Source organism: Anolis carolinensis, chromosome 3, assembly GCF_035594765.1.
Source record: "Anolis carolinensis isolate JA03-04 chromosome 3, rAnoCar3.1.pri, whole genome shotgun sequence".
Taxonomy (NCBI): Eukaryota; Metazoa; Chordata; class Lepidosauria; order Squamata; family Dactyloidae; genus Anolis; species Anolis carolinensis.
The window spans coordinates 268800365-268822978 of NC_085843.1; the positions used below are offsets into that span (position 1 = coordinate 268800365).

General features: G+C 37.8%; 1 protein-coding gene across 1 annotated transcript in view; it reads left to right on the top strand.

The window, feature by feature from the left end:
* prkci (protein kinase C iota) overlaps nt 1-22614 on the top strand; it is a 57639-nt gene that overhangs the window by 25040 nt on the left and 9985 nt on the right. Inside the window, exons 3-12 of the mRNA XM_003218138.4 lie at nt 7325-7414; nt 8597-8647; nt 9939-10024; nt 11735-11875; nt 12640-12685; nt 13382-13440; nt 13630-13806; nt 16603-16700; nt 17653-17739; nt 18569-18704. Of these exons, the coding sequence (XP_003218186.3) occupies nt 7325-7414; nt 8597-8647; nt 9939-10024; nt 11735-11875; nt 12640-12685; nt 13382-13440; nt 13630-13806; nt 16603-16700; nt 17653-17739; nt 18569-18704 (971 nt within the window). The remainder of the gene's footprint in view (nt 1-7324; nt 7415-8596; nt 8648-9938; nt 10025-11734; nt 11876-12639; nt 12686-13381; nt 13441-13629; nt 13807-16602; nt 16701-17652; nt 17740-18568; nt 18705-22614) is intronic.

The following is a 22614-nucleotide window of genomic DNA, read 5'->3' on the forward strand; positions in this document are numbered from 1 at the left end:
TCACAATGCAAACTTCCTGGAATTTAATCTCTTTTCACAGTTCTACCTACCACAGTTCTGGTAGGCAAATTATGTGAATTGAAAGTTCAGGATGATGTTTTGCCTTCCTGAAGCAGGTATTCAGGATGTGACTGAGACTCTCCCAAGACTCATCGAATCAGCTGATCACAATTCTTTCTTGCTGATTCATGGGAACAAATGATGCAGCCATGGAAATGTTCAGTGGATCTCCAAAGACTACAAATGATCTTGAGAGAGTGTATAAAGAGTACAAAGGTTTGTGAGTAAATAATCAGTCCTATCTTTCAAAGGCAAGGCATTCCTAGGGAAAGGACAGTGTAAAATTTGTGTAGCTGTTTATAAGTGGTCATCAAGGAAAGTTGGGCTTTATAGACAAATATGATGTACTTGTTTTAGATTAAAGATAGCATGTCATGGGGCTGGAAAGAACATTTTTAGCAGGAGCCTGATCCTTAATTCCCTGGATTGGAATGGCAAAACCCCCAAGTTAACTAGTGAATCAGGCATGAGACACAAGAATACAAAGAAGCAAGAGTAAACATGGAGCCTGGTAACTTACAGGAAATTTTGTTGGATAGCTCAAAAGATGAAACGCCAAATAGGATAGGAATACAGCTTGAGAGAAGAACCTTTGGTCTACAGAGGGCCTCAGTTAGCCCACTCTGCTCTGTCACATCCTCTGCCATGAAGCGATTCCAATGTATGATTGGAATGTTTACCATTTAAGAGAATCAAACGTATTCAAACGTATGTTAGCTTTTATATCCGACTATAGATATTAATTATTCCCACCCATCCTGTGTCATTTCTTCCCATTTGGAAAGGCCAGAGGCTTGCAGGTGCAACACACTATAATCAGAGATGATCTGAGATATACTTTGCCTGCTCTTAAAATCTCCTTAAAGGGAGGAGTTGTGTAAATACAACCATCCCAATTGAGGCACTTATAAATCTCCAACTTCAAAAGGAGGAAAATTAGAAACAGCAGACCGGTTAGGTCAGTGTGACATCAAGATTTAATGAAATTATAGACCAAATTATTAAGCAGTCACTCTGTCAGCATCTGGAAAATAATTTGTTATTTTCTAAGAGTGAACATGGATTTTTCAGGAAGAAATCAGACCAGCTACCCACATCTCTGGAAGATTTACTGGTCTGATTTAGAATGAGAATGAATCACTTCAATTTGAGCACATAAATTGTCCAGGTTTCCCATGATGATCTTCTTGACAAGATGGCAAAACATGCATGGATACTACTTGAAGTAAGTTCAGCAGTTGTACAGTGGGCTGTTTGATAACTCACTGTTACTTCTTGTAAAGCCTTGTAATGCAGTGCCTAAAAGCTATGTCTTAAGTCTTCTATTCTTCAATATTTTTATAAATGAACTAGATCAGAGTGTAGAAAGGTTGACATTTGTGAGATGTGGCTTACACTGTAGAACATGGGAACAAAGTTCCAAAGGAACTTGACATGATATTCAGCAGTTTTCTGGCATCTTAAAGACTTAAGTTTTATTTGGCATAATGCCAAAAGTTGTAGTCTTTAGGATAGATCCCATTCCCTTTGGAAGGTGAAATTAATGGGAGTAAATGTTAAGGACAACAGCCAAATGAGAACTAGTTTGAACGCTGTACATGTGTTGGATTGCTGCCATGCAAAAAGTGGAACAGTCTTGTTACCTGTTGCTGCCAAGCACAGGATTATAACCAATTCATGCAAATTTCAGGGAAGCAAGTTTCAGGTGGGCAGCAGTTGAAGCTTACCAGTTTTAAAAAATTGTCCCTGGAAGTGGGCAGCTCTCAATCACTGGGGATATGTAAGCAAAGACTGGGCGCCATCTTACATTCTAGAACTTTCATTGAGCAGGATCTTGGTGTAGATCAGGGGTTCTCAAACTTTTAAAGCTGCAGAGCCCTTTTTGAAGGAAAAGTTTGTTGTGGAGCCCCAAGAAACTTTTGGACTCAGGGGTCGCATCGCATTTTAAAAATTGACATATAGGCCAGGCCAGTGGCAGATGAATGGAGAATGTTTGTGTCAACTAATTGAAAAAAAATGAACAAATTCCTATGCACAGTACACATATCTTGTTTGTAGTACAGAAGGAAAGTAAAAACAATACAATATTTAAAATGAAGAATAATTTTAACCAACATAAACTTAATAGTATTTCAGTGGAAGACCCCAGAGGCCATTCAGTCCAACCCCCTTCGGTCATGCAGGAAAAGCACAATCAAAGCACCCCGAACAGATGGCCATCCAGCTTTTGCATTAATAATAATAGTAATAGGAGCAACCCAGGGGCCACCCAGTCCAACCTACTTCTGCCTTGCAGTAAAAGCACATTTAAAGTGGCAGTAGCGGGGAGACTTTGCAGGCCATGGTGGTAGCAGCAAGGAGACTTTGCAGGCCATGGTGATGGTGGTGGGGAGGCCTTGTAACAGTGGAGGCGAAGGCAGGGAGGCCTTGCAGGCCATGGCAGCAGAGGCAGCGAGACCTTGCAGGCCATAGTGGTGGTGGCAGAGAGGCACCGTAGGCCGTGCTCCACAGGCCACATGTTTCCTAGTTAGGGGAGTGGATGTCCACTGTGGGGCCCCTGACTGCTTTGCAGCGTCCTAAGAGCTTGGGGAGCACAGTTTGAGAACTGCTGGTGTAGATGATCTTCAAGATACCTTACAACTTTGTGATTGTCTGTTAGATGTATGTTTCCTTGTTTGCAACTTGTAAGATATTTGAGACATTGGCAGAATGCTAGTACAGGCCTGTAATTGACCGGGGAGTGGTAGTGGTGGGGTATCTCCAGCAGTTACCCAGAAAAATATCATTGAGTCCACTTTTAGGTCCTATATGCATATTGTTGCCTCTGCTGCTGTTCTGTGCCTTCCAGTCATGTCTGACTTATGATGGCTGTAAAATGAATTTATCATGGGCTTTTCTTGGTACAATTTATGCAGAGTTTTTACTGTTGCCTTCCTCTGAGTCTGAGGGAGTTTGGCTTACCTAAGCTCACTCAGTAGGTATTCATGGCCAAATGGAGATGTGAACCCTAAACACCCAGAGTTGTAGCCTAGTTCTCAAACCAGTACACTATGCAAGCTCTTCCCATATGCATACAAAACAAATAGTGGGCTACCATAATTTTATCCATGTTTTCAGATACATGAACTAGAATTATTTGTATTTTTTTTTTAAAAAAAGCCAAACTTGGGTTATAGATCTGAAGAATCCTAGTTTGTTAAACCTGTACTGGAAATGTCTTGGAGGCTACATGTTGGATATTGTACATGTTGCTATTGCATTTATGTAATATTTTTATAAATCATGGATTGTTTATGATGTGTTCACATTGCATTAAATATCCAATAAGCCTCTTTATCATTAAGTATTCTCTCTGCTTTCTGTGTTCTGAAAGGAAGAGTTTTATGGGGATGGTGGAATAAAAGAAATAGTTTATTAACTGTGGCACACCTAGAAGCATTGTTATAAAAACAAAACATGAATTCTTGTGCTTTTAATAGAGAGGAGGATTATAGACATTAAATTCCCTTCAGCACATTCAAGAGCACCTGCCCATGTTCATTTTGTCTTTTTGAAAAATGTCCTTCAGTTGTTTTTGTGCTTGGATGAAGAAAAACTGGTTTGGTCTTTCAGCATGTCTAAATGGTAACATTCTTATTTAATATCTATACAGTAGAGTCTCACTTATCCAAACTAAACGGGCCGGCAGAAGCTTGGATAAGCGAATATCTTGGATAATAAGGAGGGATTAAGGAAAAGCCTATTAAACATCAAATTAGGTTATGATTTTACAAGTTAAGCACCAAAACATCATGTTTTACAACAAATTTGACAGAAAAAGTTCAATACGCAGTAATGTTATGTTGTAATTACTGTATTTATGAATTTAGCACCAAAATATCACGATATATTGAAAATATTGACTACAAAAATGGCTTGGATTATCCAGAGGCTTGGATAAGCGAGGCTTGGATTAGTGAGACTCTACTGTAGTTTATTTCTGTGGTTTTTTTGCCTATCTTAAGTAAATGGCAGGATGAGATACAATTTTAAATGTAAAAATATTGTGAAACGTTTCCACAGATAAGAAGGATCTTAATCTCAAAATGCTGTTTCAAGTGTCATGCAGCCATAAACCTGGTTTACTGCACAGTGTACACTCAGTAAGAAGATGCTACTAATTCTAGCACTAGGACAAATACGTCTTATTATAGTTGTTTGATATTTTATATGCGTGTACACATTACACACATGAAAATCACACGGAATTGAGCAATTCTGGAAAAAAGCTAATTAGTTACTATGGGGTTGTAGGAATTGATTATGTAGGTGGAACTATTTTTATGATGGTGCTTGGATATGTGTGTTTGCACACGCAAACTGTTTAGTCACTAAACTAATGTAAAGAAACTGTTTTAGTCACAAAAGTAATGGACATTAAATGATTGCAATATTGCAGCCCTACATTCTTGGCTGCCATAATTCTTTAAGTTTGACACCATTCATTGTACATAGTCTTCCCTCTCTCCAAAGAAAAGCCCTGTGTATCTCTTTCATAATCTTAACAAAACCATACTTGAAATATCTTATGTGCTACTCCTTTGCCAAATTAGCATTAGCTGGAATATCCAGATGCTGGTAACTATTCTGAATGTGTATTCAAAGAACCAGCACATTGAATGAAATAAAGAAAGTCCTCTATTTCCTCTTTGCTACAGGATACCCAGTAGCTTTCCTGTTCTCCAAGAATGATTTCCTTCTTGGAATGTGTTGACCCAAGACAATGTTGAAGGAATGAAACCTGATGTTGGGAGGTAGTTAGAGTAGTCTATCATCCAAGCTTCACGGCTGATAAGAGACTGTAAGCTGTGGTAGAGGAGCCTTTGTAGAATGCTGAAGGATGAGAGGGCATCATATAATCATTGACAGGGATAGGTGTTTTATTGTTCTAGGTGACACTTCTTAATAAAACAAGTATCTTCTTTTTTTGGGGGGGGGGGGGTAAACACTTTATTAATGAAATGTTACATAACAAAACAGCAAATTATAGCAGATATAGTCAAATAACAATAATTTTGAAATGTACATTCATATCTACATTAGTCAATCGGCCTGTTAATTCTAACACTGAGTACATATTATTATCTGTTACTCCAAACATGTAGAATTGCTCTTTCTACGTGTTATCCACTATTTTCAATCTAGGTTTCTACTCATTTTTTTAAAGAAATTAAGTATAAGAGTTCACCCTAACATTCAAACAAAGACATACAACGTATTACACACAACAGACCCTGCACACCCAAAACCCCTATCCCACATAAAATAAAAACCCCTTCCCCACACCCGTGCACCCTTCACCATGACTTCCAACCCTGAAGCATTATGAAGCCTTTAAGCCAGGGGTCCCCAAACTAAGGCCCGGGGGCCGGATGCAGCCCATCAAAGCCATTTATACGGCCCCCACGGCACAAGGGCAGAAGGGGGTTGGGCTAAATGACCCAAGGGGTCTCTTCTCTTACAACCCTTAATATTATTATTATTATTAACATTGAGGCTGTGTGGCCATCTGTCAGAGGCTGGGCTGTGGTGCAGGCTGGTTAGCAGCCAGCTGCAACAAATCACTGAGCAAGAGGTCCTGAGTTCGAGGCCCGCCTGTGCCTGCATCTCATCTCTGTCTCTGTTCTATGTTATGGCATTGAATGTTTGCCTTTATGTGTGCAATGTGATCCGCCCTGAGTCCCCTTCGAGGTGAGAAGGGCGGAATATAAATGCTGTAAATAAATAAATAATGCTTTGCTTGTGCTTTTGGTGCACAGAGGCAGAAGGGGGTTGGACTAAATGGCCCAAGGGGTCTCTTCCAACCCTCTTTATTGTTGTTGTTGTTATTATTAACATTGAAGCTGGGTGGCCATCTGTCAGGGGTGCTTTGCTTGTGCTTTCAGTGCACAAAGGCAGAAGGGAATTGGACTCAATGGCCCAAAGGGTCTCTTCCAACCCTCTTTTTATTATTGTTGTTATTATTGTTATTATTAATGATTATTGCTTGGTGGCCAACTATAGTCCAGCCTTCCAACGGTCCGAAGGATCATGAACTGCCCCCCCCCCCCGTTTAAAAAGTTTGGGGACCCCTGCTTTAATCCAATTTATCTATCCTTGTTAATAGTAACCCTAAATTCCTAATGGAACTCCTCTATGTTACTGGCTCTCTATTCAGATATGCTATGGCCAACTTCCATGTTTCTAAAAAGTCATTACTTTTGTTCTTCCTATTATTGGTAAGTTTGGCCATTAGCATATATTCCTGCATTCTTTCTCTCCAATCCTTTTTAGTTAAACCTTTTTCCCCTTTCCAGTCTTTGGCTATGGTCAGTCTTGCTGCCGCAAGGCTATATTGGTATATTTCTTGGTCCTTTTGGTTATTGTTTTCTCTATGTAGACCTAATAGACACAATCCTGGGCTTTTTAAAATTTTATTATGTAGTATTTTATTTGTCTCTTTAACTACCTTGTCCCAAAATGCTTGTATGGTCACACACGTCCACCACATGTGGATGAATGTCTCTTTCTGTTTCCTACATCTCCAGCAAATACCTTGTTGTGATTTATCTATTTTTGCCAATGTTGCTGGGGTGATATAGCATTTATAAAACACTTTATATTGATTCTCCCTAATTGATCCAAATATTGTGAATTTGAATTCTTTGTTCCATAGGTACTCCCAGTTATCCAATTCTATTGGCCTACCTAGGTCCTTGACCCAGGATATCATTACTGTCTTGACTGTGTTGTCCTCCATATTGTAACTTAATATGTATTTGTATAATCTGGATATTAACCCTTTGTTTCTCTTTTCCCATATTCTTTCCAGTTCTGATTTTTTAGTTGCGAAACCTACCCTCATATCTTTTTTATATCTTTCATGCAATTGGTGATATCAATGGAAATTAAAAGGGCGGGAAGAATTGGAGATTAATGATTGGTTTCGATATCACCAATAAAACAAGTATCTTCATAGGATTTTCAGCATTCAAATCTGACATGATAACATGTAAATTTAGAGGCAAACTTGCAAACATTCAATGCATGTCTGGATGTTTATGCTCTAAAAGATTTTGTGTTGTGAGCTTAAGTGAAAAAAACATTTCATTATATAGTTTGGAAAAGCAATAAGTAATCTCTTTCAGCCAAAATCAAGAACCATGAAGATAATACTGTTTTCTAGAGAAGCGTCTTAGCACAGGCATAAACATACACTCTGAATTAATTTGTTACTTCTTTTTAGGGGATCCATGTACTGTTTCTTCTCAGCTGGAATTGGAAGAGGCCTTTCGTTTATATGAACTAAATAAGGATTCTGAACTTCTAATACATGGTAACTTTTGTGTCTATAGGTCAGTGTGTGGAAGAAAGGAGAGAGATATAATAGTGAGATCCTGAGCCCAACAGACAGAATACACATTTCAGAGCATTAATAAGTATTTGAACAAGTCCCTGAAGGGCAATTGGAAGCAGTCTAAAATGGCAAAAGATGCTTTTGACTCCTTGTCTCATCAGAACAGCATAGTTGTCCTTATGGTGAACTGCATGGCTTTGGAGGAAAGCACTGGTGACATACAGCTCCTATGTTAAGACTCTGTTTGTTTCCAATACAAATAAAATAATTTGTTCCCTTCCACTAGCTCATAAGTACTTAAGTATAACAGGAAATGTTATAAGGTTGGCCATAAGAAAAATGGCATAATCTATCATACTGAGTCTATAATTGCTTTTACCCAGTCTGTAGGATGCAAAAGGGTGCAAGTTTCCCATTTCTCTAGAACCTTTATTAGGCTAGATAGTTTTTTAAAAGAAGGAAATAGGAAAGGATACAGAAGAGAAAAAGTTTTAAGTCCTCACTCAGCCATGAAATTAACTGTGCAGTGCTAGTCAAGCCCAGCTTGTAGTAAATGTACCTCACAAGGTTACTATAGAGATACATTGAGCTAATTGGAGGAAATGTAGGATATAAATGTAGTGGTTAGTAAATAAGATTATTCTTCATGGTCTCTGTAACTCACAAAAAATATGCAACCTGTCTGTCAACTGCTTTGAAAATGATGAAATATTTGAATGTACTTATAAGAAAGAATATTCCACTGGATGTCTTTGCAAATGCAAGCATCATTTTAGTATACTTGAGATAACATTTCTATTTTGTTTTGATGTCTTTGTCAGCTAAATTTTAATAGATCTTCGTGTCAAAAATGGACTGGAAAGAGAAATATCTATATCTTTATTTTATTAGAATTACCTTTTTGTAGCAGCTACATGATACATTCTTACCTTAGAAATTTTCCTGGCTGCTTATAGTACACAAGATAGTTTTTTGTAGATCATACTGTATCAAAAACCTTACTTTGCATAAAATACCCCAAATTACTCTGTAAACAAGCTGTTTGATACTCTTTTTATACTTTATCTAGAATTCTTCCATATTGTATCTTCTCACATATCCTTTGAAACAATACCTAATTTAGTATTAACCCTCTCTCTCAACACCCCCCCCCCCCCCCAGTGTTTCCTTGTGTACCTGAGAGGCCTGGAATGCCCTGTCCTGGGGAAGACAGTAAGTACAGTAACTTGAAATGTGACGTTATATACTGTAGTTTAAATTGATGCTATGATGAGTTTTTTTGGTTTTGAATTACAATGGGTATTTGAATATTGAATCTAAGAAAGATATTAATTTTTGTTTGTCTATGCAGATTCTAACATATAGTCATTTTGAATATCTGTGACTTTGTGCTTATCCTAATTCTACAGTTAGGACAAGAAAATTGTATGTATTGGTTTTAGATACCATAAATTATGAGATGCTTGTGGTCAGTTTAAAAAGGTACCTGAATTTGTAGGCACTGATGTGGAATGGAACTCAAATCAGTTGATAAGGACTTAGTTTTGCAATTCATGGCAAGATACTTTCTTCCTGAAGTAATTTTTCCCTTGGCCTTTGAAATGTTCTGTTTGCCCTTTGTGTACAGTGCTGAAAAGATATCCTGGCGATTGAATCAGGGGTAGGTTAAGATAAAAGCTTTCTCTGGTCAGTACCTTTATGGCATTAATTTGACATGAATATGTCCATGTCTTCAGTGTGCTTACACTCTTCTTTCATCATTAGAACCCCTGTTTTGAAAGCTCCATGTTAATTTAACATATGCATTGCAATTTGAAATGGCAGATGAAATAGAATAGTACTTTAAAATAATAGTGTTTGTCTGGTAGTATTCTTTAATTTTAAGATAATTTTAAGATAATATGTCAATTAAAGGTATGTTCAGTGTTCAGGATTTAGGATTGGTGGACTCCATTGTAATACGCAATCTTTGATTCTCCCATGCTTTGACTTCCAGTTTTAGAAGTCTCAGCCATCATGGCCAGTGATAAGGAATTATGAGACTTGTAGTCTCAAATATTCAGAGAGCCAGAGATTCCCTACCTTTGTAGTAGTTGCCTGAATGAATTGTAGCCCAAGAGAAAAAGTGGGATGATGATGATGATGTTGATGATAATAATAATAATACCTTCATCTTGATGCAAATAGTCCCTGTCTTAACACATAAATATGCCCTCACTCCAGATATTTATAGTGTGGAGTTAAAAATACTAGCTCATCCTACCAAAGCAGTCCTTGAAGCTTATGTGAAAAGGAGGGTGGGAGAGTCTATATAAAGGCAGAATAAATGCTTGAAATTTGCATATCTCTCCATTTGAGATGTTTTACCTTTTATAGTATTTGATACATGGTACTTTCTTTTACATTGTCAACCTTTGCCAAAATAAATGTATACTCAGTGATTGCTAGGAATAAAGCATACAGCTTTTCTATTTACATACCTGTTTGTTTAATTTTTCTTTAGAGTCTATATATCGTCGGGGTGCGCGACGGTGGCGAAAGCTCTATTGTGCAAATGGTCATACTTTTCAAGCCAAGAGATTTAACAGAGTAAGATTTTAACCCAACTGTTCTTTCTTCTGTCCTTACTCTCTATATGTCACTTTACCTTTTAATAATGTCCTTTTACTTTGCTCCTTTTATTTAAGTTGTGATACTAAACAATAGGTCTTTTACTTATCTACCTCCACTTCAATTAACATTTATTTACTTTTTAATACAGTAAAACTTTGCAGAATTTGTTCTCACAGATAAGATTTGTTCTCACTGATAAGACTTGTTTTCAACAAGACTCTGCCTTTCAGAGATTGTGCTAAAGCCCTTAAAAAGCTGACAAAAACTTTATAAATACTTATATAGAACCAAAGAGTTGAGTACATATTGCCGTAAATAAAAATGATGTCTTTAGTCAGTGTGGTCTAACCTTTCGTTACCCAAGAGCCAATCAAACTTTAGTATAGGAATATGAGGGCCAGAGACATTCCAGAAAGAAAACAAATTCTTAAAAACTTAAAGCAATAAGAAGGGTAAACAATTTTTTCCAAATGTTAAATTAAAATATTTTTCCAGTAAGAATGGCAAGGGCCAACAAAAATGAATTGGTGGGCCGCTTGTGGCCTGTGGGTTAGACCACACTGTCTTTAGTGATTTGGGCATATAACATACTTATGTCTACACATGAACCCCACAATAATAAAAAATGAAGCTTTATGTCAAATAATTAAATGCTTGTGTTATGCTTTCGGGTGTTCACTTCAGATCCAGTGACTGCATTTAGATGAAAATATCTTAGCTTAATAAGGTGAGAAATGAACAAGGTGTTGCATTCTCTTTGCAGCGTAAGCAATCAAAACAGAAACACTACAATTTACAGTATAGGTAATTTCCTGAATTATTTGAACCAGGAAGCAGTAGTTTCCATCTTTTGAAGAATCTAAAATATTAGAACAGGTTCAGGCTGTTCAGGACTTTTGTATTTAAAAAAACCCCTTTGCAGTACTCCATGAAAATTTGTGCCATAATATATTTCTTGTTTTTAAGATGTTTGTTTTTAAGGCAGCAGAATAACAGAGCAGTCCCTCAAGAAATTTAAATGACGCATTTCTCATATATAATTAGGGAAGGTTCTAATGACACTGCACAGGGCCCAGTCAGTACTTCCCCCTGGTGATACATCCAATGTTCTGGATTTTCTCCAGTACCAAGCTGGCAAAGTTGACAGATGGGTTATCTTTACCTTATGCTAAGCTGTAACCAATACAGTTATAACTTTTCAAAGTTCCATACATACAACTGTATTTCTCTGTATGCAGAGTCATGCTCAGCTCTGTCTTGCTAAGGAGACAAAAAATGCATTGTAAAAAAACCTCACCATTGTATTGTGTAGTAAATATTTGGATTTTTTTTTTGAGAATATCAATAGCAAAATAGAGAAAGTGAGCTAGATGAAGCTAATCCGGTATATTCCTTTTAGTTTGAGATCTTGCTACTAATGCACTTTGCCCAGCTCATTTTATGTTTTTATTGCTGTGTTTTTCATGTGTTTTATAATGATTGTGATTTTTTTTAAATGCCTTTTAAATTTATTTGTGTGTTTTCGTATTTGATATTTGTATTTGATATCACTGTATGCTGGTTTTATATCTGTGAGCTGCCCCGAGTCTCTCTGGGGAGATGGTGGCGGGGTACAAAAATAAAATAATGATAATTATAATAATAATAATAATTAATACTCTCATCATTTGTCTGTCTGCTTTTCAGAGAGCTCACTGTGCCATTTGTACTGACCGAATATGGGGATTAGGACGTCAGGGATATAAATGCATCAACTGTAAACTTCTGGTTCACAAGAAGTGCCACAAACTTGTTAGCAGAGAATGTGGCCGACACGCACTACCACCAGTAAGTGAAAGCTTTAATTCTCTGAAAAGTGTCAGTGAGAATGTACCTATATATGCATGCATAATCATATCATTAGACTGTTGGAAACTCAACTATCATTCATTTAATTAACATTTAATTCAGGTGTGTTTAGGTGGAAAGGAGATTCCACCTGAACATCAGGAAGAACTTCATCACTGTGAGAGCTGTTCGGCAGTGGAACTCTCTCCCCCGGACAGTGGTAGAGGCTCCTTCTTTGGAGGCTTTTAAGCAGAGGCTGGATGGCCACCTGTCGGGGGTGCTTTGAATGAGATTTTCCTGCTTCTTGCAGGGTGTTAGACTGGATGGCCTGTGAAGTCTCTTCCAACTCTAAGATTCTATGATTCTATTTTGCAGTCTGATTATGTTGCGTACCTTTTAAAAAAAAGTATTCTGTTCTATGTTGGAGAATGACGGGTGAATGATGTCAGTAGGGATGCTACTTCATCCTGCATGTTTTTTTTTTAACAAAATGAAATCATCTGTACTGTTTGAATAAACTATAAGAGAAACAGAACTTTTAAATTTCACAAAAGTTTATATTTTCTTATCAGATAACGTTTCAGTTTGATACTGTTCATGCTTACCTGGAAGAAAATCTTACTGAGTTCAGTGGGCTTGACACTGTTAAATGTATCAAGAATTGCAATCTTAGTCTGCCTCTATCTGCTCTGAAGGTTGGATCAATGTCATGATTACTTGTGGAAAACTGAAAAGTTGTGATCTTATCATTTAACTTTTTATAGGAGTCTATGGATCATTCATCAGTACACCCTGATAACATAGAACCAGGTAAAAGCAGTTCTTTATTGATATTGAAAGAATCGGATGTGAAGCTGTAGCACATGAAAGCACAAGACTTGTTTGCTCTTATTCTGTGAGGAAATCTAGATTTATGTGTTTGGTTTAGTCTGTTGGAAAGAATAAAAGAACTGTATTTGCTACTGAATGAAACAACATCAAAATATGCCTGACCCTTTTTTAATTGTAGGCTTGTTTATATCTATAGTCATCAGTCTTCTTCCAGTCAAAGAATCATGCCTAATGGACCTTCACATCTATTACTACAGAATTGTTTGGACTCCTTATTTTTTATATCAAATACAGAAATATATTTGTTTCATCTATGTTTATATTATTTCCTTTAAAACCATATTTTTGTAGTTCAGTGTAAGCGAGAAGTTAAAATTTATGTTCTTACTGCTTAAAGTAATGAATTATTTGTGCACTCTGTACAGTCATACATATTGTGAGGAAGACCAGCTCACTAGGATTTGATATAGCCATATTTTCACATATGTCTGATGTAGTTTACTGTATAGTTCTTTATGAATGCGGAAAGATGACTTCATAGCATGGCCAGGTCAAATATATCATATTAGGTTATAATATATAAACTAAATTCCTTTTGTTTCCTTTAAGAGAAGAAAGCAAGATGTAATAATGATAATAGTAATAATTATTTTATTCTTGCTTTCTTTACTTTAGTGATTCCATATCATCCTTCCAGTCATGAAAGCTTAGATCACGTTGGTGAAGAAAAAGAGGTATGCTAACTATTCTGCTATGTGTTTTTCCAAGTTATTTGTGCATTTCCAGATTTCTAAAAAGCAAACTATACCTTCAATACAGCCTGGTTCTTCTCATATTTTTTTCATAGTTGGTAGTAGGAAAAATTCAAAGTTCTAACCATACTTTCAAGGACAGATTACTTAAATGTGTCCATCTGCCTACAGGCAACAAGTATTAGAGAAAGTGGCAAAGTTTCTTCCAGTCTCGGTCTCCAAGATTTTGATCTACTTCGAGTTATAGGGAGAGGAAGTTACGCAAAAGTACTTTTGGTTCGTTTAAAGAAGACAGAGCGCATATATGCGATGAAAGTTGTGAAAAAAGAACTAGTCAATGATGATGAGGTAAGCAGCGTTTATGTTAATTGATTAATTTTGAAGTTCTGTATCTGTTACATTATTCCAAGTTAAGTGTTTTTTTTCTGTCTAACCTGCCCTCTATATTCTTTGTGGCTGGGGTCCAGCCAACCATTATGGAGCCCTTTGTCCAGCTCCTCCTTGTCAAGCCTTTCATGCTTTCCAGATCAGGAGGTTGGAGAGTGCTAGGTGCATACTGTGGGGCTCCCAGCCCTTAATGCCATTAGATGGGATCTGATGCCTTTAGGATATTTATGCAGCTTCTAAGGTTAGGCATTAATCATACACTTGAGTCTTTTGGTTGCTAGCCATTTTTGCTTACCAAAAGCCAAGAAAGGAAGCCATCTGGCTGGTTATCAGTTATGTTTTGTAGTCAATTTAGTTATTAGGGATCTTTGTGCAAAATTCACGTATTGAGTTATCTATGCATTTGGAACCTTCTGGTCACAGAGACCATGGAAAAATAATTTTTTAAAAACTGCTGACCATGAGTGCTGTTCAATAGTGGAATTCTCTGCCTCAGAGTGTGATGGAAACTCCTTCTTTGGAGGCTTTTAAGAAGAGGCTGAATAGCTATCTGTCGGGGTGCTTTGATTATGTTTTTCCTGCATGGCAAAGGATTGGACTGGATGTTCCATATGGTCTATTCCAACTCTATGATGGTCATCTGCACTTTCCAAACTGTGTGTCGGATGAAGTATGTCAGTGTGTTGTATGAACATAACAAGAAACCTCAGAAATAAGCAATAAATCATGTATTTTAATATTATAAATAAAAAGTTTCCATGAGATATGTTGTGTCCCCACACATTTCATTATTACAATTTATGTATGTGCCTGTATCTCTTATATGAGATAGGTTTAACCTCCGGTTTGCTAGTAAATTTGAATTACTGTGTCATGAAATTATACTTGTCTAAAAAGTATGTCAACCGCAATCGTGGTTGGTGGGAATGAGGGAGAGGGCCTTCTCCATAGTGGCCCCCCGGCTCTGGAACTCTCTCCCCAGGGAGATTAGGCAGGCCCCTACCCTCCTTATTTTTCAGAAAAGCCTGAAAACTAGACTCTTCCAACAGGCTTTTGGCGACTGATTTCCTTAGTTTGAGATTGCCCTGTTTGTTCATTCTATTTTTATAGCATTTTTACTCCTTGCCGTATATAGTCTTTAGGTGTATGCCTCCTCCAGCACCTTAATGGGATAATAGTCCCTGGTACCTACCTCTTTCCTAATCTGTACTGCATAAAACTATTTGCACTTTTCTGGCCCACTACCCTTTTTAGGAGCCAACCCAGGTTTTTATCAAAGTGTGCTTATTGTTTATTGGTATATGTTATTTTATCTGTTTATGATTTATTTTTATTGCTGAGTTTTATATGCTTACTAGCTTGGGGACCCGGCGATGCCCGGGTCATTTGAGAATGGTATTCGTGTTTTAATGTTATGTTTTCTGTTTGGAGTGGGTGAACTGCAATTCCCAGAATTGTGGCTGAATCCTCCCCAAACCCTGCCAGTATTATAAGTTGGCCATTTTGGGCCTGTGTACCAGGTGTGCTGCAGGACTCTGTGGATGGGGGTGAACTACTGCAACTTCCAGATTCCCGGGGCAATTGCCCCGAAATATCTATCAATATCCCCAGCAGGTAATATTCAGTCTGTGTGCCAAGTTTGGTCTAGAATCGTCATTGGCTATATTCAGTGGTCTTTGGATCGAGGTGAACTACAACTCCCAAAATCAAGGCCCCTTCCCACAAATACCTGCAGTATGTTCCGTAGGTCATGTTTATCTGGCTGCAGGTGAACTATAACTCCCTTTTCCCCCAAACTTGTCCAATATGTTGTATTGGTTATGGGGGCTCTGTGTGCCAAGTGTGATGCTCATTCATTGCAGGTGAACTATAAATCCCAGTACCTACTACTCCTCAACTTCCAGTCCAGTTCCCCTCAAAACCCACCAGTAGTCAAATCTGGGCATATCGGGTCTGCATGGCAAGTTTGGCCGAGAGCCATCATTATTTGGGTTCATAGTGTTCTGGGTGTAGGTGAACTACAACTCCCCTATATTCCTCAGTAGGAGTGACAGGGCTCTGACTTGATGCAGGGTGAACTACAACTTCCACCATGTGGAGTCAGTTCCTAAACTCCTCCAGTAAGTTTAGTTGCAGCTCAGTTCTGCTCTGTTTGTTATGCAGAGAGATTGGAAAGGAAAGGGCAGTGGGCGGGGCCATGCAAATTCCACAGCAATGGCGAACCCTGGGATGCCTGCCTGTGGTGGAAGAAAAAGCAAAATCTAGGATGAAATGGTCCCCAAACGAAAGCATTACTTGGGTGGTGGGCCGTAGTGTTGGGGAGAACATGGGCAGGAGCTGGGCTGCATGTTCATGGCGCTCGCTGTGACCACAATGTCAGTGGAAAAGAGTGATTTGCTAGATTGACCCTGGGAACTATAGCCTGTTTGTGGAGGCCAGAAGCTGTCTGTGTGAGCAGACATCTGTGCCACATACACACATCCAGGTTTTCGCTTTTATTATGGATTTAGATTGCCTGGGCTTGGCCCCATGTAAGCTGCTCCGAGTCCCCTCGGGGAGATGGGGCGGGGTATAAAAATAAAATAATTATTATTATTATTATTATTATTATTATTATTATTATTATTATGTTTGGGAAGCTCCATTATTTGGCTTTTTTTTACAAATTATTGCAGAGTCATTCATTTTGCAGTTTCATTTATACTTATCAAAAAGTATGAAGAGAATACTATTTTTACTGTGTATGTTCTCTTTCAGGATATTGATTGGGTTCAGACAGAAAAACATGTTTTTGAACAGGCATCTAATCATCCCTTCCTTGTTGGTCTTCACTCCTGTTTCCAGACAGAGAGCAGGTAATTGTGCAGTAAAAGCTTTTCTTGTTATTGTAAGTTATAATTAGCAAAATGCAACACAATTATATATGCAGCTTCTTCTGGAAAATATTTTAAAGGTTGGTCAGTTGGTTCCTTCCTGCCCTAGAAAGGATGCTCAAGATGAAATTTAATTGCTAACATAATTTTCAGAAAAGAAATACTGAAAAGGGAAACCATCTGTGAATGTGGAAAAATGGGAGCAAGGTGTTGTGAAATCAGATTGTTGACATTTTTGAAAAATTGAATACTGGAATGTCCATGTTACTTAAAAACTGAAAGTTGAGACATGCGATAATTATTGTTTGGCTGCTTTTTTATAGCTTGCCTGGCATTAAAGTTGTTTTACCCTATTAAGAGTAAAGGGGGGGGGGGGATATTTAAGGAGCAGCGATTTGAATACCATTATTTCTTTGGTCATATGTCTTTTTGAAAACAAAATTGCAAGTATGAGGGAGATGATGTATTTAATTTTAGATTAAGAACTTGATATAACTGATGGAAATGTTCATAGGAAAGGAATAGAAAATTGTAAGCTTACTTCGAAGAATTTTCACAGTGATACAGCATTTGTTTGATTCATTTAGTACCATTGCTTGCCTGCCTCCTATGGCATACCTGAGATAATTTTTGGCAAGGAAAGGGAAAGAACATTTAGAAGAATTGCTGCAAGGAACATTGTAACAATAATTCTGTTGCGTCCTAAGGTGGTTGTGTTCCTCTTTCTCTCTCCCCATCTGGAATAAGTGAAAAAATAGTGAACAGAATATGATCACATAGAGAAAATTTGCAAGTTTGGGACCAGTTGGCACATGTGAATATTGTTTGTGGTGAAGGCAGGAGTTTTTGAAATTAAACAGGCAATAATAAAATGGATCATGACTATAAATAGGGTTTAAATTAAATCATTATATAATTTACTTTTATATTTCAGGTTATTTTTTGTCATTGAATATGTAAATGGAGGGGATCTCATGTTTCATATGCAGCGCCAAAGAAAATTGCCAGAAGAACACTCTAGGTATGTCTTTCTCTAGTGTGGGTTTTATGTGCAACTGTGAGTTCATTGAGACAAAAGATGTCTCGTTAGATGGAATATGTTCTATTTGTTTCATAGATGGAATATTACCTTGCTGACATAATTAAATTGCTTTTTCTTGTCTCAAAAGATTAACATAACAAGAAATAGAGTAATTTAGATTTAATACTTCAAATAATCCATTTTAGAGATGTTAAAATATGTTCTAATTCATTTTTCTTACTTTTACCTTAAGCATAAATGTATAATTTTCCCCACTGGACACATGATGCTACATTTAGTCATTCCTTTTCAGAATAGCTGAGAAAGAGAAAGAGGTTTCTGTTTTGTTTCTGCATACATTTATTTTCTAGATTTATTTTACCCCACCAATATTTCTAGGAATTGGCCTGCAGTTTGATATCTGTGGGCATATTTTTAAAGTTCCTATCTGAATGTATAAGACACAAACATCCTGCTGTTTTTCCTTAGAATTTCAGATTGAAGTGAAGTTTGGGGACATCAGGTTGCTGTAATTGAATATACTCTCTTAGCTGAGTGTAAAACCTAGAAATTGAGCTGCTTAAGTTTTTATGGAGAGAATGCATATCTTAAAAGAGTGTATAGAAGCTTAACTTAGGAAAGTTACAAGATGAAAGGTAGAAATAACACCTGCACAAAAGGTAGAAGGTCCTGGCATCTGGGCTTTCGTTGAGGTTTGAGATGGCTAGAATGCTTAGAAGGAGGGCAAAGTTTCATTTTGATATATGTTGCTAGTTGGTCCCACGATATTACTGAAATTTTTTAATAAGATATTCATATTTCATTTTAGGTTTTATTCTGCAGAAATCAGTTTAGCACTAAACTATCTTCATGAACGAGGAATAATTTATAGGGACCTGAAGCTAGACAATGTGTTGCTGGATTCTGAGGGACATATCAAACTGACTGACTACGGCATGTGTAAGGTGAGAGCCAAGAAACAAAAACAAGATTTATAGACTTAGTATTCCTATCTGGATGTCTTTTTAAAAGTGTGTGTTGGCTATATTAACATAGACTTTAGTTAATAACCTTAAATTTGTTTTCTAGAAATAGCTCTGGCTTCCTCATATTCTAGGTATACCAGACATTAAATATTGCTGTGTTGGGAGATACATGTGTTTTGAAGGCAGGTTTGGGAAAGAGCTTTTGTAAAATATTTTAAAAAATAAATCGGCAAAATACTTAAAATTGTTCAGATCAAGCGAAATTGCTCAACATTCATCCATGCTTCATGTATAAAGTCTCAATGGCCAAACCCTTGCTTAAAAAATATGAAAAGCATTCAATCTTTAGCAGAGTAAGTAAATCAACAAAGGATATATTTCCCCTACACAAGATGCATCCGTAATTCCCTCTAGTGACGTAATTACTAGACAGGAAGTGCTGTTTTGTACCTTCTAATTGTTTCCAACTTAGGCTCAGTTTAGGGTTACTCTAACATGGGGTTTTCTTGCCAAGATTTGCTCAGAGTTGGCTCAGAGGCTGAGAGAGTACGATTTGGCCAAGCTCAACCAGTGGAATTCCATAGCTGAGATGACCCCAAACTGTTAATATTATACTGGCTCTCAGACATGAAACAATATTGCATAGTAGTGGTTGAACAAACTGGAATGCATTTGGTGGTATGTCTGGAGTCAGCTCCCTGTCTTCTCTTTTCCCTCACAAACCAGCAAAATAACCTATGGTTTGTTGCAGGTTTACTTCTTTGGCTTCTTGGTGGTGAGGCTAGCCAGACAGGTCCTGACAGATTTGACCACTTCTAGTAAAGGTGATCAGGCAAGTGGAGCTGAGCTTGTTGTGACAGGCAAATCCAATCAGTTTTAGTAAGTCAGATAGAATTACTACTCGTAAGATGTTTTCCTTGTTCTGCCAGCTGTAATCAGCTGAGCCTAAAAATGAAACTGTGTGTCTTACAAACTGGTTGAAGCAGAACGATGATGCTATCTATATAAGGTTTGTGCATTGCTTAAAATTGAAAATTTCTGTTCCTCACTATCCTTCCAGTGGATAGTTTTATGTAAGAACATAAAACTTCGTGTGTCAGTATATCAGATTATTCTTATGCTTTGCATCCACCCCAATACCAATAATCAAGTCTTCCTCATCAAAATGAATCGGATATTTGTTGGAAAACAAACTTTGCCAAAAGTACAAAATCCAACAGATTCGTCACTTGCCTTAGAGTTTTACTGTCCAGTAGGAAGAGAAATCAACGAGGGGATTAGCTATTCTGGATCTGATCCTGACCAACACCAAGGACCTGGTCAATGGAGTGGAAGTGGTAGGATCCTTAGGTGGGAGTGACCATGTACTCCTGGAATTTGTGATACAAAGGAAGGGTGAAACTAAGAAGTCAAAAATGCATTGTAGACTTTAGGAGAGCTGGCTTCAGGAAATTTAAGGAAATACTGAACATGATTCCATGGACAGAAATACTAAAAGAGAAGGGAGTTAATCATGGAAGGGAATTTCTTAAAAGTGACACAATTACAAAGAGTGCCAGGAAGACACAATTGCAAAGAGTGCCAGGAAGGAGAAAACATAAGAGAAGCGTAAAGCATCCAGAATGGATGTCCAAAGAACGTTTAACTGAGCTAAGATTTAAAAGAGACATGCACAAGAAATGGAAAGGGGAGGAAATCACCAAAGAGGAATTCAAACAAATAACCAGCATATATAGGGAAAATGTTTTCAAGGCTAAAGCGCAAAATGAGCTCAGTCTTGCCAGAAAGATTAAAAAATATAAAAGGGGTTCTTTGGTTGTGTCAGTAGAAAAAGGAAGAAAAGGGAAACGATAGGGCCTCTGTGAATAAGGTGGTGAAATGCTAACGGGATAGGGAAAAGGCAGAGCTGCTCAACATCTTTACCTCAGTCTTCTTTCAAAAGGAGATTCAACCTGTGCAACATGGAGCAGACGAGGTAATTGGGGAAATGCAGCCCAAAGTAGGTACATGGCTACTCTAAATGAATTGAAGTCTCCAGGGCCAGATGAACTACATCCAAGAATATTGAAGGAAATAGCAGAAGTCATTTCAGAACCACTGGTAATAATTTTTGAGAATTCTTGGGTTCAGTCCTGGGCCCAGTACTGTTCAGTAACTTTATTAATGTTTGGATGAAGGTTTAGAGGGCATGTTTATCAGGTTTGCAGATGACACCAAATTAGAGGGATAGCTGATACTCCAGAAGACAAGATCAGAATTCAAAATGACCTCAACAGATTACAGAGCTGGACCAAAACTAACAAAATGAATTTCAACAAGGACAAATGTAAGATACTACACTTAGGCAGAAAAAAAAGAAACACAAAGATACAGAATGGGTGATGCCTGGCTCGACAACAGTACATGTGAAAAAGATCTTGGAGTCTTAGTGGACAACCAGTTGAACATGAGCCAACAATGTGATACAGCAGCTAAAAAAGCCAATGGGATTTTGGACTGCATCCAAAGGAGTATAGTGTCTAGATCGAGAGAAGTGATGGTATCCCTCTATTCTGCTTTGGTTAGACCTCATCTGAGATATTGACAGGCTGAAAGGTGTCCAGAGGAGGGCAACTAAAATGATGAAAGGTCTGGAGACCTTGCTCTATGAAGAACGTCTTAAATAGCTGGATATGTTTAGCCTGCAGAAAAGAAGATTGAGATGAAACATGATAGCCATGTATAAATATGTGAAAGGATGTCATAAGGAAGAGGGAGCAGGCTTTTTTTCTGCTACCCTGGAAACTAGGACACAAAGCAATAGGTTCAAATTACAGGAGAGGAGATTCCACATGAACTCTGACTGTGAGAGTTGTTTAGCAGTGGAACTCTCTGCCTTGGAGTGTGGTGGGAGCTCCTTCCTTGGAGACTTTAAAATAGAGTCTTGGAGGCTTTTAAACAGAGGCTGGATGACCATCTGTCAGGGGTGCTTTGATTATGTGTTTCCTACATGGCAGGGGGTTGGACTAGATGGCTTATGTGATTTCTTCCAACTCATATTATTCTGTCATTTTATGATTCTAAAAGAGGACCTTTTTACACCTACATGTTGTGTTCATTTGTAGATTTCTTTCCCTTCAGCACTGCATTTTTGCAATGTTGTATTCAGTGCATTTGATAGTATTCTAGAAGAAGTAGACCAAGAGATGAGATAAAGAAGTCTCTTGATAATGGGCAACAAGCAGAAAGTGGCCAGAATCAAGTCATGTTATCAGATAACATGAGATTCTAAAAGAGGACCTTTTTACACCTACATGTTGTGTTCATTTGTAGATTTCTTCCCCTTCAGCACTGCATTTTTGTAATGTTGTATTCAGTGCATTTGATAGTATTCTAGAAGAAGTAGACCAAGAGATGAGATAAAGAAGTCTCTTGATAATGGGCAACAAGCAGAAAGTGGCCAGAATCAAGTCATGTTATCAGATAACATGATATACACATCCCCTCACAAAAATAGGTAGTATAAACTATTATCTCACAAGGCAAAGTGGATTGTACCTGTTCTCCTCACTTTCATATATAAATAAACTGACAGTATATCTGCACCTAATCCTTGACCATGTGCATCAAAAAAGAAAGCACATTTTAATATTAACTGTTACAAAGAAAAGCAGAATAAATCTATGAATGATATAAGGCAGTGATTCCCAAAGTGGGCACTACCACCCCCTGGTGAGCACTGCAGCGATCCAGGGGGGCAGTGATGGCACCTATTAGGACATGGGGGAGGGGAGGGGCCTCTTCCCAAGAGCCCGAGACGGCTGAGAATCTATGCCTCTCTTGAGGCGCTTGTTGGGACACAGAGGGCGGAGCTAGGGAAGGGGGTGGGGCCTCCTTCCAAGAGCCCGAG